Source organism: Argentina silus (assembly GCF_951799395.1).
Source record: "Argentina silus genome assembly, chromosome: 14".
In the NCBI taxonomy this organism is placed as follows: domain Eukaryota; kingdom Metazoa; phylum Chordata; class Actinopteri; order Argentiniformes; family Argentinidae; genus Argentina; species Argentina silus.
In genome coordinates this window covers 9,100,274-9,118,162 of record NC_139668.1, presented here as the reverse complement: position 1 = coordinate 9,118,162, position 17,889 = coordinate 9,100,274, and the positions used below count along the sequence as shown (strand labels likewise).

Below are 17,889 nucleotides of genomic sequence, written 5' to 3'. Positions count from 1 at the left end.
TGCATCTGTGAAGGCTGTCTCTGGTGGCCCTAAATAACCAGCGGTGTCTGTACTCTGCACCCTGTGCCTCTGACACTAATGAATAGCTCGGGGAGAGGGTGACATTCCAGAATGTTGGATAGAATTCCATGGAATTAATGGGCTCATTTGCTCATGGACAGCATCTTGATGACCATGTGACTCAGGCTTTATAACACATTGGGTTGCTTTCATTTTCTTCCCCTCTCTCTCTCTCTCTCTCTCTCTCTCTCTCTCTCTCTCAGCTCCCCTCTTAGGTGTCTTTCATCAATCATGTTGTTACCTTCTCACTGAATTAATTAGTATCTAGCATGTTCCGGTTCTCTCTCATTATGCCATGGGGAAATGTGTTATCCGACTGTTGATTTCAATGTAATGCAGCAGAGCCAAACAGATGAAGGGACACTGAGTGTGTGTCTGTCTGTCTGTCTGTCTGTCTGTCTGTCTGTCTGTCTGTCTGTCTGTCTGTCTGTCAATATGTCTGCCTCTCTGTCTGTCTTTGTGTGTTAATATGTACACATACACACACACACACACACACACACACACACACACACACACAAAACCAAACATTCAAACAGTCAGCTCACAAACAAAAAAAGGACAGGAGGGGCCTGGCTGGGTCCTGTTTGGAGAAGTGCCAGTGCTGTTCTTTTGTCCCCAAGTTATTTACCCCCCCCCTGCCGGAACTAAAGGTCCTGCACTCCAACCGCCCCCCCCCCCCCCCCACACACACACACACACACACAACAACAAACAACAGCAAAGCTGGCCTAGCGACACCACCTAGCTGGAGCAGCAGAGAAAGCAGACCCAACCCTCAACTGTTCCACCCAGTCAGCGTCAGCAGAGATGGGGTTGGAGAGCATTGCTGTCTGATGAAGGTCATACACATTGTTGACTCATAATGATGATTACATTTTAATAGGGTCTTTGTTCTTGCTGTGGGAGGGACTTTGAAGACAGAGTCCTAACAGAATGAGCCGAGGCCCTGTGCAAGAACAACCCCTTTCAAGGAGCTCTTCTCTTTGTTCTTGGGTGTGTGGTTAACATGCGGTTGAATGATGAGGCTTTGCTGATGAGCGTTCTGCTGTAGATGGGACTGTCAGAGTTCCCTGCTTTGTGTACAAGAAGATTGTTTTTCATCTCCTGTGTTTGCTTCTGGGGTGTATACTCTCCTGCACTTCCTCAAGCATGAATACCGGATTATTGCACCTGTGTGCATGGGGCTGTGTGTGTGTGTGTGTGTTTGTGTGTGCGGCTGTGTGTGTGTGTGTGCGTGTGTGTGCGTGTGTGTGTGCGTGTGTTTGTTTGCCAGCCTGCCGGCCTGCTTCAGATCCATTCCCCCTCCCAGCAGCTCTGGGTGGGTGCTGTGGAGTCTGCTGTGGAGAGGGGATGTTTAGTTTACCCAGTGTAAAGAGGAAGAGAGAGACTGAATGGAGGAAAGTCAACAAGCATGTTCTAATTGGCTAACTCTGGTCCAGTGCCAGCCGGTTGGTTGTGCCATAAGGAAAGCTGGTCGGCAGGCTATTGCTGCTGGGAGTTGGACGCTACTCATGCCCTGAGGGGTTATGTGTGTTTGTGTTTGTGTGTGTGTGTGTGTCTGTTTGTGTTCGTGTGTGTGTGTGTCTATATATCAGACTACCAAGGGTGTGGTATGCACTACGCAGTAGGTTGAATTTTCAGTTACATTTAAAAATGTTCAGTAAATATATGTAGAGCATTGCAGTGTATTGCCATATGTATTGTATTGCAGTAGTATTATATCGTGAGGTCCTTGCCAAAACCAAGCCCTAAGTGTGTGGTGCCAATTAGGAACATCAAGTAGTTTTTCCTTGAGATATACCTTTAGGCAAGATGCTTAGTCTCTGTAAGCAACAGAAAGGTCTGTTCTCGTCAACCTTTACCAACTGAAACCAGCAGGCTTGTGCCAGCATCGCTATGCTGTAGGCTGCATGGTAGATGGTGGCATATTTTCACATGAAACTAGCTCTTTTTATCACAGCATTCCCTCTGACCCCCCACCCTGGCCCAGACCCCTTCTATTTAACCCTATTAATCCCTGTTTCATCCCTTCATCCCTCATTCTTAAGAGGATTAGCTCTGGAGATGAAAATGCCTGTGTGAAGCCCACTGCAGAATTGGGCCCCGGCCCCTGGCTTACCCCGACCAGTGTCTGTACTGTCTGTACTGTCCTGCTCTGGCCTGTAGCTGTGAAGCCAAAGCTTCACATCTTGACCTGGACCCAGCTAGAAGTGTGTTCCAAACAGACCTCCTCATCTTATTTTTTTCCTTGCATGATTCTCATATGAATCATATACACACACACACACACACAGTATGTAGACCTAACTCTCTGTCTCACACCAAAGCTATTTTGCTTGTGTCTGAGGGCAGCCAGTCAGTTCCTGAGGAGAATATGAACAGCTTTAGAGAGGTTCAGTTATCGTTCAAATGTTTGAAAGCTTATCAACCCACAAAGATATTTGTGAAACGCTCAGACTTGGTTTTATAGAAATTGCATATACACACACACACAGACCACACACAGACCACACACACACACACACACACTCTGCTACTCTCTCTCTCTCTCTCTCTCTCTCTCTCTCACTGTTTCTCTATTTGGGTCACAGTTTTTGGGCTCTTTGCTCCCAGTATTTTTTTGGATTCGGCAGTTTTCCAGTTTTTCTCTCTCTAAGTGGTAGAGAAGATGACGGGTAATATCCAGGATGAATATCTTATTTTATTGAAATGACGGTGTATTTATTCTATAACGGCTGGTTATTAAAGCAGAACAGAAGGATGCCCCAAGGGAGAGCTCTACTTCCCATGGCTTTCATTGGGACTGCGGTAGTTAAGCTGTGTGTGTGCGTGCGTGCGTGCGTGCGTGCGTGCGTGCGTGCGTGCGTGCGTGCGTGCGTGCGTGTGTGCATGCGTGTGTGCGTGCGTGCAGAAATGCGCTTGGGGAAATGCACTTGCTCGGGATTTTCATTCAAACACTTTTTCTGAATATCTATACTGCATTCAAATGGTGTTTGGACAAACGGACGGATTTTTGGACAAAATGACGAAGAGGAGGAGTATACTGTAGGTGACGGCAGCCCCCTGGATAATGTCAGGCTGGATCTGGGGCAGCTCCTCAATGTGCCCTCTGCTGCATGGGGCCATGGGAGCTCTCCTCAAGGAGAGGCATGCACTTCAGAATGCATTTGCTTTTGCTATTGCTTTTTCTACCATTACCTGTGTTTGTGTGTGTGTGTGTGTGTGTGTGTGTGTGTTAGAGCTTGTGTATGTGTGTGTGTGCATTAGAGTCGGTTGTTGCTCTGCATCCGAGCATTGTTTTGTTGGAGGTACTCAGAGAGTGTGTGTGTGTGTGTGTGTGTGTGTGTGTGTGTGTGTGTTATGGCAACATGCACCATTTATTGTCCCCAGTTGTTTGAGTGGTCCTCTCTCTGGACCTGTGTTTCTCCAGGCATGGAAGATGTGACATCTCACCACACCTTTCATCCTTACACCAGCGCCGGCAAGTGTCATGCCTGTGCGTGTGCGTGTGCGTGTGCGTGTGTGTGTTTATGGTCCTACCTTCCCTTGGCCCTCTCTGGCCTCTCCCTGTTTTCCCATGTATTGTTACTCACCCATGTTCATAACCGTAATCTTGTTATTTCACTTATTTCTCTTTTCTCGCCCCCCTTTCAATTCCCTCTTTAATCCTTTGTCATTTAAGAACCATTGTAAACCGTATCCTCCCGTCTCCTTTGCCAAACCAAATCAAGGGCACCCAATAAATTGTTCCTATCAGCCCCATATCTCCACTTAGTACTGACTGTAAAGTGCTTGCCTGGAGAGGGAGTATGGTATAGAATTAGACAGGCATTTCAGTTGTGCCTTTGATATTGAAATCCACTTGATGCTTGAGTTACTGCGCTCCCCTGCATCTGCACAGCCCTCAGCATTTTTGTGGAGATTGATCCTCTTGGGAAAGAATGCTCCTAGATTGCACAAGAGACATGGGCAATCTCTACGGTGAGATATGGGTTCTGGCAAACCCAACACAAGCCCCCCTCCTCCTTGAAAAAGAGTGACAACACTGAATACACAGATAGAAATGTTACAGTTTAGTTTTAGGTGTTGTTGTTCTTGTGGTGGGTGGGCCCTTCCGCTCTGAAGACATCTCTCTGTAATAATGTGATTGGGGTGTTATGGCGTTATGTTCACCTGGAGCAGTGGCTGTAGCTTTGTGATGTCACCGGGGAGGAATGCTGGAGAGAGGCAGCCTCTGTGCTGCTGGAGTGTCTGCCAGATCCCCCTCTGGAGATGACTTCCATTGATAAGGCTGGAGCTCTGGAGGTCTGCTGTGTGTGTGCTTGTGCGTGTGCGTGCGTTTTCTTTTAGAGTGTGTGTGTTAGAGCCTGTGTGTGGTAGTTGCTCTGCATCTGAGCATTGTTTTGCTGGAGGTACTCAGAGTCAGTCTTGTGTTTTTGCAGCATTCCAACTCACTATACCACGCGATCTGTATTTTCCAGTGATTTAGCCGTGCACTAGTTCGGTCTGATTTAATTAGTAATCAGACAATAGAGCTTAGATTGTTTAGAATAGAATATGGCAAACTGGGTCTATTTGTTTCAAGGAGTAGGTTCTGTCTTTACTCTGAACTCTAAACACTGGTACTGTACCATTTAAATGAGCACTGACACCGAAAATGAGTTCTGGTACATTCTAAATCCACTTCGAGCAACTGCTATCTGTTTTACTTCTCAAAAAGGTTAGAACCTCTTAACAGGTTTCACTGTCATGAAGTAACCTTCTTCAGAGTAGATTGTATTGTATCCCTGTCCCTGGTTTCAAGGCTCTCTTGTGTCAGTCTTTAATTGGTTGGTGTGCATTGTAAGTCGCTCTTCCGCCGTAGATTGAAGACCCATCTCTTCAGGCTGCATCTTAACGGTCCCTCCTAAAGACCTCTTGACCCCCACTAGCCCCCTCTACAAGTTTCTCTCCTGTAAATAAAAATAAATAAATAATAATGTTCCTTCTTCTAGCATTGTGACTGCCTATGGCCCCTGGCCCGAGCATTGATTACTTTATCTTATGATGACTGATGGACAGATGATTCACTTACGTAAACAAATGTATTTGTTGAAAGTCGCTTTAGATAAAGGCGTCGGCTAAATGCCGTAAATGTAAATGAATAAGAGCGCCTGCTAAATGACTAAAATGTAAAAAATATATATATATATAAATGTGTGTGTGTGGGGTGTTGAATACTCTGCCTTCAAGGACTATTGCCTGCCAAATAGGGATGAGAAAAGTGGTTGCCTTCAACGAGGCAGTTGTTTTTTCTGTCTTATCTATTTCTTGGAATGTTAATTCCTTATGAAAGTGAAAGCTGTGTACCGTTCAAGAGAAACGTAGCCAGGAGCTCACACACCGATGCTTTTCAGTGCGTATGGTGGGCTATTGGACCTCTGTTATCAAAACCATCATCTTTGTTCTTTCTCATTAGTGAGATCCTAACCACTGCACCAAAGCCGGGGGAGCTCCTCCTAGCTGAGTGGTTAAGACTAGGCTCTCCAGGTTGAAGTGATTCTAGGGTCTACTCTGTCCAACCCAAAACCATCTGATCCCAAAACCATCTCTCATTTGACTGGATACACACACACACACACACACACACACACACACACACACACACACACACACACACACACACACACACACCAGTAGATACACCTCATCAACATGACCCAGAGCACAACAGAGTTCCCATCTACATAATTCTCTCTCTCTCTCTCTCTCTCTCCTTCCCAGGTTGATGTTTCCTAGCGGGGATCCCCCAGGGTTGCTTTCAAGATTGACCCCCGACAGCTTGCGGCCTCCGCCAATCTCCTGAGCGAGCTCTGCCTCCCACCAGACAAGACCGCCCACAAGGTCCCGCTGCGTCTGCCCGCGGCCAAGCCCAGCAACCTCCGCGCGGCCCTCGGCCAATCGCTGGGGCAGGACTTTGTCGCCATGGACACAGAGTCCACCTACTCGGGGTACTCGTACTACTCCGGCCGCTCCAGGGGATCCCACAGGCACGGGTAAGAAGAAAAGACCTTCCACACACACACACACACACACACACACACACACACACACACACTCTCACCGTTTTTTGTCTTTTTGTGTGTTGATAGTTTAACATTTTGAATCTTTTGGTATTCTCTCTCTCTCTCTCTGTCTCCCTCTCTAATCTGTGTATCTGCCTCTCCAGCTCTGCACGTCTGTGCCCCAGGGGCATTGCCAGGGGGTTATTAGTCTGTCGTTAGTCAGATAGCTGCGTCTGACAGGCCTCAGGAAGGCCTCAGGAAGGGAGAGGGGACAGGTGCTGGGGAGCCCTGGCTGATGGCTCAGCGGATACATGGCGGGCCAGAAGAGGGAGGCTCCTGTTCCAAACAGCCCCTCCTTTTTCCTAGCCATTCTCTTATCGCACTCTCTCTCTCTCTCTCTCTCTCTCACTCTCTCTCACTCGCTCTCTATCGCTCTCTCTCCCTCCCTCTGCGGCACCTGTTACTGCTGAGTGACCGTCTCCCTTGCTGTCTCGTTGGTTGGACCTCTTTACCCCCCCCCCCCACCCCCTCCTCCCCGCTCTCTTTCTCCCACACACACACTCTCTCCCTTTCTTGCTCTCTCTCACACACACACACGTTCTATCTCCCTCTCACGCCGTCTCTCTTGCTGTCTCATGCTCTCTCTTATCGTTTCTCAAGCCGTCACTCTCACCCTCTTCCTCTTTTATCTCTCCCTCTCTTCTCTCACACGTCATACCCCACTCCGCTGCGGCCGCCCGCCCCTCGCTCCCAGGCCCCGAACGTGTTGAAAAGCCAGCAGCTGCCCCCCTCCCTCATTCATCTCCACTTGACCCCACCCCCCTCTCTCTTCTGGTTTCACCACCACAGTCCCTGAGGAGAGTCCAGGGAGGCAGGAGGCATGTCACATGTCACCAGGGGGTAAACCCACTGAGCCTGGGCGCTCTTCTCACTTTCCCCCAGGGCAAGAATTTGTCCTTGTAGTTCTGAGCTATGCGGCAAAAGTGGGCCCACTTCTGTGAGAGAGAGAGAGAGAGAAAGAGAAAGGGAGAGAAAGAGAGAGAGAGAGAGAAAGAGAAAGAGAGAAAGAGAGAGAGAGAGAGAGAGAGAGGGTGTGGGGGGGAATAGCTTTGTAACTCCGGAGTGAGTGACAGGGAATTGGAGAGGGATGCATGGGCCTCTCTGCCAAACTTCTTTCCGCTCTCGCCTACTCCCTCCTCGCTATGCCAAGGCCACCGGCTGGCCTCTTAATTTGATAGACAAAAGAGAAATTGTTGGCTTTTAAAGCCCTCGCCATCCTCATCTGAAGGTAATCCTTTTACTCCAGCGGGGAGTGTGTGCCATGCGTGAAGCGGCTTTGGATTGCCATTGTCTAATTACGTCTGTGCCAGGGATAGAGCCAGACTCACCCAAACACAGGGGCGGACACACACACACACACACACACACACACACACACACACACACACACACACACACACACACAGACACACAGACACACACACACACACACACACACACACACACACACACACATGGACACACACACACACACACACACACACACGGGGACACACACACACACACACACACACACACACACACACCACACATACACACACACACACACACACACACACACTCTCACACTTGTGTTTTTGTGTAAATCTGTCTGTCCTTGTCCTTGGCTTACATTTGTACAAAAAAAAATATAAAAAAAATATAATGGAGTTGGCATAAGCTTTGAAGGTTGGCGGATGGTGGCAGAAGGTAGAAGGGTTTTATAACATTCTGTCTAATAGCTCCAGCTGCCTGGTGCTTACCTACCGGGTCTCTCATCTGTCAGCTGCTTCTACCGAGCTCTTTCTTTCTGGTGCTGTGTCCATAATTCTGTCGTTTCCATCTCTGTTTCTATCCTAGACCAAGATTACATACAATGATGCATCAAGTGTGAAGTGCTTTTAGCTGCCTCGATATTGGGGACTTCTTTTCATTTTTGGAAGAGGAGGGGGACTCCTCTTATTCTGTCGATGTGACAGTTTCCCAATGATTATTGAATACACTAGTGAATCACATTAGTAGTTACTCATGTGGAAAATTGGGTCTTTTGATTGTTAAAACTCCAATTAAGTGGCCGCATATTTTATTAGCGCAGGGAAATGGATGAATTAAATGCTGAACTCCAATCCCTTTTTTTTTGCGTATTATAGTAGGAGTATAATAGTTCCCCAAACTCTTCCTCGTTCTGAAGTTGGCCACGTTGAAGGGAGACACCCATTTCTGGAACATTCTAAATGGAGAATGAGGCTTGTGAAAGAAGCCTGTGAGAGCGTTCAGGAGTAACACACTGAACGTTGCAGATAGATATGTCATGAAAAGAGTAAAACATGAGTCATTACTCTGTCAGAAAGGCACGTCTGCTCTACATGACTTCTATCTGAGCTTTCCACAACATTGTGCCTTGCTGAACGCGGCCCTGGTGTTTACAGTCCAGTGTTTGCCCAGACGTTCTACCATGACCCTCCATACAGTAACTACACATGCTGGTTTACACATTTTCCCCGAAATCCAATCGAAGCCAGATAATGTTAGGCCAGCCGCTACAGAGCAAGGGAGCCTCAATAACGGTCGTGGAAACACCGGGGTGTGTTCATGTGGATGTAACGACAGAGAACACTCAGATATAGAGGTGCTGTGTAGAACAGGGATGAGGGTCTGTCATGGCAGATCTATAGATTACATTGAAACCGTCCACCGCCAGTCGACCCTGGTGGTGCTATCAGTGTGGACCTACTCCTGGCAAACAGTGAGGGCAGAGCACTGCCTGTCACACACTGCGGCCTGGGCCTCTCTGGCTCAACTTGTGTCAACACTGAACACAAATACGTGAGGGTTGTAAGTGACACGCACACAATGGCTAATTTAACTTTTTTCTTTCTCGTTTGACATTGACGTGATTTAAGCCTTATAATCATTGGATTGAGCTCTTAATTCAAATAGCCCACTCGCTTATTTGTTTTCCTTTTAAAATAATACAAATATCGCTCTGTGATTGAATATAGGCTAAGTATGATTAGAAGAAATAAATAAAAAATGATCTGCATATTATCAGCACTATTGCTAATACTTTCGTTTTGACAGTGGTATCTCTTTTCTCTGTCCAACGTTATAGATGACCACTTTAAACGCCAGGATTGTCAGGTTGCATTCCAGTCTGTGGTGCGTTCTGGGTGTTTTACTGGTAGCTGCACCCTGGGCCTCTCTGGCTATACTTGTGTCAACACTGAACAGAAATGCTCTGAGCGGACTTGCCCAATGTGATGATGGAGGAATATTCAATGTCCAGGCATCTTAAAAAGCAGTTAGTATTGTGTGTATGTGTGTGTGTGAATATCTCTCTACATGCAAGCTCCCCACCCCCACTTACCCCCAATGAAATTCCAGTGTGTGTCTCTCTCTCTCTCTCCCCCCCCTCTCTCTCTCTCTCTCTCTCTCTCTCTCTCCCCCCCCCCCTCTCTCTCTCTCTCTCCCTCTCTCTCTCTCTCTCTCTCTCTCTCTCTCTCTCTCTCTCCCCCCCTCTCTCTCTCTCTCTCCCCCCCCTCTCTCTCTCTCTCTCTCTCTCTCTCTCTCCCCCTCTCTCTCTCTCTCTCTCTCTCTCTCTCTCTTTCTAATGTGAGTGTGGGGCTGAAACGATGGTGCTGAGAGGTGTGGTTATGTGTTGGGCTCCTCCTTGCCGCTCCCTTCAGCTGCCGCAGGTCTTCAGTAGTTCCTCTAGCTCCTCTGGCTCTGTGTGTTGACACACGGGTCGTTTTCACACAGGTGTGTGGTTTGGCCTACCAGCCATGCGTAGAGAGTAAGTGAATTGGTCTACAGATTTTTTGGCAGAAGTGTATGTGTGCACACACACACACACACACACACACACACACACACATCCACCTACGCTCCTGTCTGTCAGTTGGAGAGGGGGGGGCTTCGAGTCAGACTACTTACCTGCGGGTGTTACAGTGAAAAGCGTTTCCCCAGTTCTGGAAAGGCTCGGCCCCAGCATGCCAAGCTTCAATACCCCCACAGGACTCCCCTACCCCCCCCTACCCCCCCTACCCCCCTTCTCTTAAACCCCTACCTGCTTTAGGAAGCCACGCTGGAAGTCACATTCCATTAATCAAATCATAGCAGGGCAGAGCTTTGGAATACCAATGAGTCGGCTGCATGTTAATGATGTTGGATAGGAGGATGTTGGAGGGGGAAGGGGATATTTAGACTCATCTGCCACAAGCCACTTTTGCCAAAGTCTTCTGTTTTTGCATATCCATATTATTACTCTTGTTTTATTATTACTTTTTTAATTATTGTTTTGTTCATGTAAAGCCCATTGAACTGCACTGTATGAAATATGCAATATAAGTTAATTAATTAATTGATTGAATGGATTCTAATCAATGATCTCACCAGTTCCCATGTGTCCAGAGTCTGACAATATCCAATCTGTGAAGGAATAGTCTCGTCCAACCTTTACCTCAACTACGTAACGACTTACTCCCATCTATTTCTGACCATATTCTCATAGAACTCACAGCCCCGATGTCTCACCCAACCCGGCCTGAAAAGGCCTAGAGTGCATTGTTTAAACATCTGTACCCTGACATGTACTCTACCACAGTACCACTCTCTGACTATGACTTCACCCCCCCCCTCACAGCGGTCCTCCAATTAGCGATTAGAATCGCTGTCAGCTTCTAAATGATGATGGTTGGAATAACTGTAGCTAAAGTAATGATGATATCCATCATTTATTTAGGGCTTTCTTCAACCTCCCGTTCTCTTTCAGATTTATTCGTTTTGAATAGCTGTCTTTTTTGGCGGGGTTCCCCGCTGCCTTTGAAAGAGACAGCAAATGTAATAGATTTTCACCCTGGGTGTCCCCACTGGAGAATACCAATCAACTCTAAGTAACTCTTTCACTACCAACTCATCCACTCCAGCTTAAATGTGGCACATCTCTGGAGTACCATTGAATTGCTCCGCGTCGAATTGAGTTTATTGAAAAATCCATTTAGTGTAAATGCTCTGTGATTCTCAACGTGTTTGATAAATATTTTTTGGTATCTCTACCTGGCTTTATGTGGCTGTGAAGGTGGCTGCTTTAACTGTGGTTTTCTAAAGGAAGCTGTGTCCCGGGCTGAAGGGGAAGTACAGGAATAGAAGCAGGAAACGGTGGGGTGAACACCCTTTTATCACAACACTTAACTCCCGTAGAGACCTACAGCTGCCAATCACACTGTCTCCCTGATGAGGTCATCACCAGTCAGGATGATGCTGGTGGGCCGTCGCTTCAACAAGGTTGTCCAACCACTCTCCCCAATGCTTTGTGTACTGTTTGCTGCACACAAACCGTGCAGAAGTGCCAGTCACCATCTATTGAGTTTAAATTGAATTTCGGTTTGTACTCAACAGATACGGGATGTGTGATATTGCTTGAATGATTCTCTATGTGGGTGCTGCAGACTTGACTTGACTAGCCCTACTGTATAATTCTCTACGCATCCTCTTAGGAAATGTTGCCACTGACGTTTATTTATGAGTCGTGGTTAAAAATGCCCATGAGTAGGACGTGATTACACCCAGAGCCTGGTGTCCCAGAACCCTAATCCAATGTGATGGTGTGACGTAATAAGATGGATCAAAGGGATTTAAGCGTCCCTCAACAATGGTCTCCCTTCGCTGTCAAGCACCAGCGTTCCAACACTGTGGGGGCCATGTTGCTGCCCGAGGGGGGGGGGGGGGAAGGCGGCGACAACAACAACAATTTGTTACACTTACATTCCATTGTTGTGAAGACACAAGCTTAAAGAAAGGGGAAATTAACATTTCAGTTTGAAAGGGAAAAAAAACCGTAACGAGGAATTCTCTTGTACGGTACCTCTCCTCAGCTGGGCAGCGTTTCCAACCGCTGGACCGTTGCCTAGTGATACAACAAGGTGTTGCTCAGCAATCTCTCTTTAGATATATTAGATACTCCATATCCTTCTCTATTACATATGACAGTCACTCTCTGGCTCTCTCCTCACCGGTGCCTGTCTGTCTGTCTGTCTTTCTTTCTCTCTCTCTCCTCATCCCTTCTTCCCTCCCTCTATCCCTCCATTCTTATGTTGCCCCTCTCGATAACAGAACAGGAGGAATCTATCCAACATGGTGGAGGCCTCAGGGGGGAGAGAGAGAGGATGGAGGGAGGGGGTGATGGGACAGATTAGTGAGGGTGAGGGGGGGGGGGCGTTGAGCCGCCTGTCAGTGTCAGGGGGTGGTAATGGAGCTGGAGAATGGGCAACGTGCCATGTGGTGTATACTGTATACTGTATGAGACCCCTCCCGTCCGCCACTCCTACACAGGATTAGAGATCTGGGGGCTGAGAGTGAGCGGGTCAGAGTCGGGGGTCAACTCAGCTAATGGGCCTCATATGTGGAGGAGATTGGAGTGAAAGAAGGGAGGGAGGAGGAGAAACAGAGGAGGGGAGGGAGGGTAAGTGGAGAAGAGTTCATTGGGTTTTGCAGTGGTTTGGTTATGAGGGAAGGGTGGAGGGATGAAACAAAGAGGACTTTTCCACCTTCTAAGCCGCATTATTGGGGAAAGGCCTATATTCCCGCTGCTTATCTGGCTCACACCGCAGCTGGAGACTCTAGCATATTCCTGTGTGTGTACATGTGTGTGTGTACGTGTGTGTACACATGTGTATGTGTGTGTGTGTGTGTGTTAGTGTGTGCACGCACAACGTGCCATTTTGAATTGTTTGTTTTCAGTCAGCTAAGCCCTGCCAGACGTTCACTGTGAGAAAAAGAAAGAATAAAATAAAAGAGTGAAAGCGAGCGGGATTAAAGTCGTAGTGGACGACTTTAATCCCGCTCACTACTTGTTGTTGTTTTACAGTGAGCGTAGCCGCGACCGCCACAAGTCCCGCAGCAAGGACGGTAGTCGCTCTGAGAAGTCGGTCACCATCAACGCACCGCCGGCAGAACCACTCCTCGGAGACTCATCTGTACGGGGGGAGGAGCTCCAGGTAGGCCCACAACCATACTACAACTATACTGCAACCAACCCCTAAACCACCCTGCAACCAACCCACAGCAACACGCCCAGCTAGGAAGCCAGCAACCCCTGATCCACGTCCTTAAATGGACATGTACAGTCTTCTCCGTGGTTTAACAGTAATCCCAGAGCAAACCTTCACCAGAAATTCCTCTCTGTACTTTCTCAGAAGTACTTGAGTCTGCCTGGCATAGGGTAACTTTTCTAACCTGTCAGCCAGGAGATTGAGCTTATTAGTTCAAAGGCCACCCTCTCCTATCCTGTTGCCTATACAGTGCGTCTTTGAGTCTTTGAGCTAGGAGGTGATCATTCTTGGGTCATTGTTTATGTGTAGCTGCCTAGCTCATAGCCATAAAAGTGCCTTTTCTAAAGCCTCAAGGAACAGGTGGCCTTTGGACTATATCCGTGGCCTTGTGTATATCCCTGTTTCTATCCCTGTTTCCATCCCTGTCCTATCCTATCATCCCCTGTCATTTATTCTACAATGCCTGGATTGTAGTTAGGCTGAGTGATTCCGACGTCAAATTCATCATCCATCCATCATGATCAGAGTGCGTCAGAGGATTGTTGTTCTCCTCAATCTATGTCTCTTTGTGTTAACGTTTCACAGGGTTGTTTGTCTGTTTGCGGTTGGATTTGCAGTAAATTTTGTCTTTGTAATGTACATGCATCAAATGCACATAAATCATAAACGTGAATCCACTCGTGGTCGAGAGAGTCAATCTAGCCACCGGATGGCCTTTCTCCCTTAATGGTTCAGATGACGACTTCGCTGCACAGGCTTGATTGAAGCTTTCAGATTATAGAAAGTGCTTTTATGTCCTTTTAGTGGTGGAGCTGATCAATGTTTCAATGTCTCTGGTGCAAAGTGGCCCATTGTGGCTTCAAGGTTTCTGGCTTTTGCTGATGAAGTAATAATGAAAATGGGATTTTAGTTTTTGGAGTGCCACGGTATTGTCTGGCGTTGGAAGAGACTGATGAAAGAAATGATGGATTGAGACGTGACTGACTAATACACCGAGGATGAGAGGCGTGCGTTCGGAGTGCTTTCTGTCTCTACGGTGGTGTAGAGAGCCAGGCGAGAGACACACACACCAGCACATAACTTACAAACAATCGCTGACCTACTTGGCTCACTCCCTCCGTCAAAGCTTGTGAGGGCGGTGTGTGTGTGTGTGTGTGTGTATGTGTGTATTGCGTGCGCACGTTTGTCAATGTGACTTTTTGTGTGTGTGTGTGACTTTTTGTGTCTGTGTGATTGCTTGTGCGTGTGTGTGTGTGTGTGTGTGTGTGTGTGTATACTGCACCACAGGATTTACCACAGAGCAGCAGTAGACAGTATTTTGGTATTCATATCTTATTCATGTTGCTCCCTGCGGCACTGCTGACGGGTGTCGTTTTTTGGCTTTACTCAGAGTAATCAGGGCCACTGATTCTACAGAGAGAGGCACCACAGCTCAGTATAGAGCAGTATGCATGTTCCACAGTGTAACAGTAGTATCACAGTGTAACACTATGCTTGTTAACTCCCGACTGGGCCTTAACCAAGCAGTGGGTGACAATGCCGTGTATGGTTGCAGGGTTGTCACTGGGAGACTGTTAGGACTTTTTCATGCTGCTGCTGCCAGATGACTCCTTTTTAATGAGTTCATTAGACTGTAGAGGCTGGGATTGGAACGGTGTACACTCACAACACACCCACATCCACACATGGGCTCATATGCTCATGTGTGCACACAAACACCTATTAAAAGTGTGTGTGTGTGTGTGTGTGTGTGTGTGTGTGTGTGTGTGTGTGTTGTTCAGAGCCCAAAGTTGTGCTGTGTGAGGCCTCAGAGGGTATCAGTCATGTTGCAATCTCACTGACACCATGTCTCCAGAAGACCTTGTTTGTTTGAGAGCCTGTGTGTGTGTGTGTGTGTGAGAGAGAGAGTTTCTGTGTGTGTTAGGTATGTGTCTTGTTTGTATGGGCTTTACAGTAGTGTTTGAACTGGTGTGTAAGGGCGTTGGTTTCAATAAGATTCTTCATCAACATTTAAATCATCTGCTCCTCTGTGATCCTGAGGTAAAGTATGTGTTTCAACAGAACCGTGTTTGCTGTGGAGCAGCTTGCCAGTGGGGGAACCAGTCCAAAGCTTACATTAACTCTAAACACTCACACAGTAAGGCTCCAACTAAAAGAATGAGTTCCATATCCGTCTGTGGGCTGCTCCTGTTGTGCAGTGTTATGTTCGTGTAATGCTAGTAGATCATAGGAGGATCCACGGTAGGCCTTGAAGGTGCTTGCCTGGCGATGTTGTGTAGCTGAGGAATGCATTCAGGACCTGTTGTCCACCATTGTGTGAAGTGGCACACAGGGGAAAGATGATATATATAATCCTGGAGGCATTCTTTGGGAATTAGCAGCCCCCATCCTGACACAGAGGGCCATTTGAAAGACGAGAGTGGATCTCACTTTATTTAGAGTTTGCAGGGATGTCGATGACACCAGAAGCCTCAGAGCACAACAATAAGAACACTGTGTGTGTGTCTGAGTTTCCGAGTCTGTGTATCTATGTGTGTGTGACTTTAACATTTTGTCATGATGGCTAATTGTGTTTGTGAAGGCACATTACACAGTGCGATGCACATTCGCACGTGCGCAGGGGAGCACGTGTGTGATGGTCATGCGCTCTCCGGCATGTAAGTGAATGAGGATTATTGGGCTAAATGTGGGGCTGTTGGCAGCTCTCCTTTTTCGGCCTGCCGATTGGTTGTGCCATTTCTGCAGTCAAAGGCCAAAGGGGGACAGCCAGGGATCCGTCCGAAGCTCCACCTCTGCGTATGGGGCACTGCCAGACACACACACACACACACACATGCATACGCACAGACTATACTCAGTCCGCCTTTGATCCCCCTACTAGCCCCCAACAAATACCTCTCCAACCTCCCCCCCTCCCCCCTTTCACTCCCCTCTTTATTTTCCCTCTGCATTTCGAGGCAGCGTGCAGGTACGCTGTGTTGGGGGAAGCGAGGTGGCCACGTCCAGCTCTGAGATGGCTTCAGTTGGAGGCAAGTCCTAGGCTGGCTACATGGTGGAGAAGAAAACAGTGCTGTTTGGGTCGCAAGTTCAGTTCCCGCTAGGACCCTTATATACAACAACATACACTCACCGAGCATTATTAGGAACACTATACTAATACTGGGTAGGGCCTCCCTTTGCTCTTTAAGCAGCCTCAATTCTTCGTGGCATTGATTCCACAAGATGGAAACATTCCTTTGAGATTCTGGTCCATGATGACATGATTGCATCACGCAATTCCTGCAGATTTTTCAGGTGCACTTTCAAGCTGTGAATCTCCCGTTCTACCACATCCCAAATGTGTTCTATTGGATTCAGATCCGGTGACTGGGAAGGCCACTGAAGAACACTGAACTCATTGTCATGTTCATGAAACCAGTTTGAGACGACTTTTGCTTTGTGACATGGTGCATTATCATGCTGGAAGTAGCCATTAGAAGATGGGTAAATTGTGGCCATGAAGGGATGCACATGGTCAGCAATAATACTCAAATAGGCTGTGGCATTCAAGCGATGATTGATATTAGTAATAACTGATAACTGGTATTTAGGGGCCCAAAGTGTGCCAAGAAAACATTCCCCACACCATTACACCACCTCCACCAGCTTTGACTGTTGACACAAGGCAGGTTGGGTCCATGGATTCATGCTGTTGGCGCCAAATTCTGACCTTACCATCTGTGTGCCTCATCAGAAATTGAGATTCATCAGACCAGGCTACGTTTTTCCAGTCTTCAACAGTCCAGTTTTGGTGAGCCTGTGCCCACTGCAGCCTCAGCTTTCTGTTCTTGGCTGACAGAAGTGGAACCTAACGTGACCTTCTGCAGTTGTAGTCCATCCGCCTCAAGGTTCGACACGTTGTGCATTCTGAGATGCTTTTCTGCTCACCACAATTGTACAGAGTGGTTATCTGAGTTACCGTAGCCTTTCTGTCAGTTCAAACCAGTCTGGCCATTCTCTGTTGACCTCTCTTATCAACAAGGCGTTTCTGTCCGAGGAACTGCCGCTCACTGAATGTTTTTTCTTTATTGTGCAATTCTGAGTAAACTTTACAGACGGTTGTGTGTGAAAATCTGCAGTTTTAGAAATACTCAAACCAGCCTGGCAGCAACAATCATGCCACGGTCAAAATCACAGAGATCACATTTCCCCATTCTGATGGTTGATGTGAACATTACCTGAAGCTGCTGGCCCGTATCTGCAGGATTTTATGCATTGTGCTGCTGCCACACGATTGGCTGATTAGATAATTGCTTGAATTAGAAGGTGTACAGCTGTTCCTAATGAAGTGCTCAGTGAGTGTACATGCACTCACTGTACTGTAAGTTGCTTTGTAACTCCAGTCCTGTTGGAGATGGAGTCTTCAAAGTCGGAGCGCAGGCATCTACCTTTTAACCCTAAACTTCCTAAACATATACTGGCTGTATATCTGAGGGATCTGATTCTGCTGGTTCTGAACCAACCACATGTAATGTATGAGCGCAAATGGAGTCATAGTCTCCCTGTGTTCCACTGGGCACCCTCTGAGCCGCCATTGGTTGGCCAGGACGACCCTGCTCCTGCTCATTAGGCCCCACCCCCTGCTGCTTGCTCACTCTCCCACGCCATAGGCTGAGCAGTGACACCATAGTGCTCACTGGGTCAGAAGAAATGGA

The 17,889-nt window shown here is 47.5% G+C and overlaps 1 protein-coding gene across 3 annotated transcripts in view; it reads left to right on the top strand.

The window, feature by feature from the left end:
* The window catches only part of LOC310815453 (vang-like protein 1), a 39,346-nt gene that overhangs the window by 2,247 nt on the left and 19,210 nt on the right, over positions 1-17,889 (top strand). For all 3 annotated transcript variants that reach the window (XR_014554623.1, XM_083685224.1, XM_083685223.1), the window contains exons 2-3: positions 5,827-6,098; positions 13,012-13,141. Coding sequence is in view for 2 of the 3 variants with exons in the window: in XM_083685224.1 (XP_083541350.1) it covers positions 6,028-6,098; positions 13,012-13,141 (201 nt within the window). In the remaining variant the exon portion in view is untranslated. The remainder of the gene's footprint in view (positions 1-5,826; positions 6,099-13,011; positions 13,142-17,889) is intronic.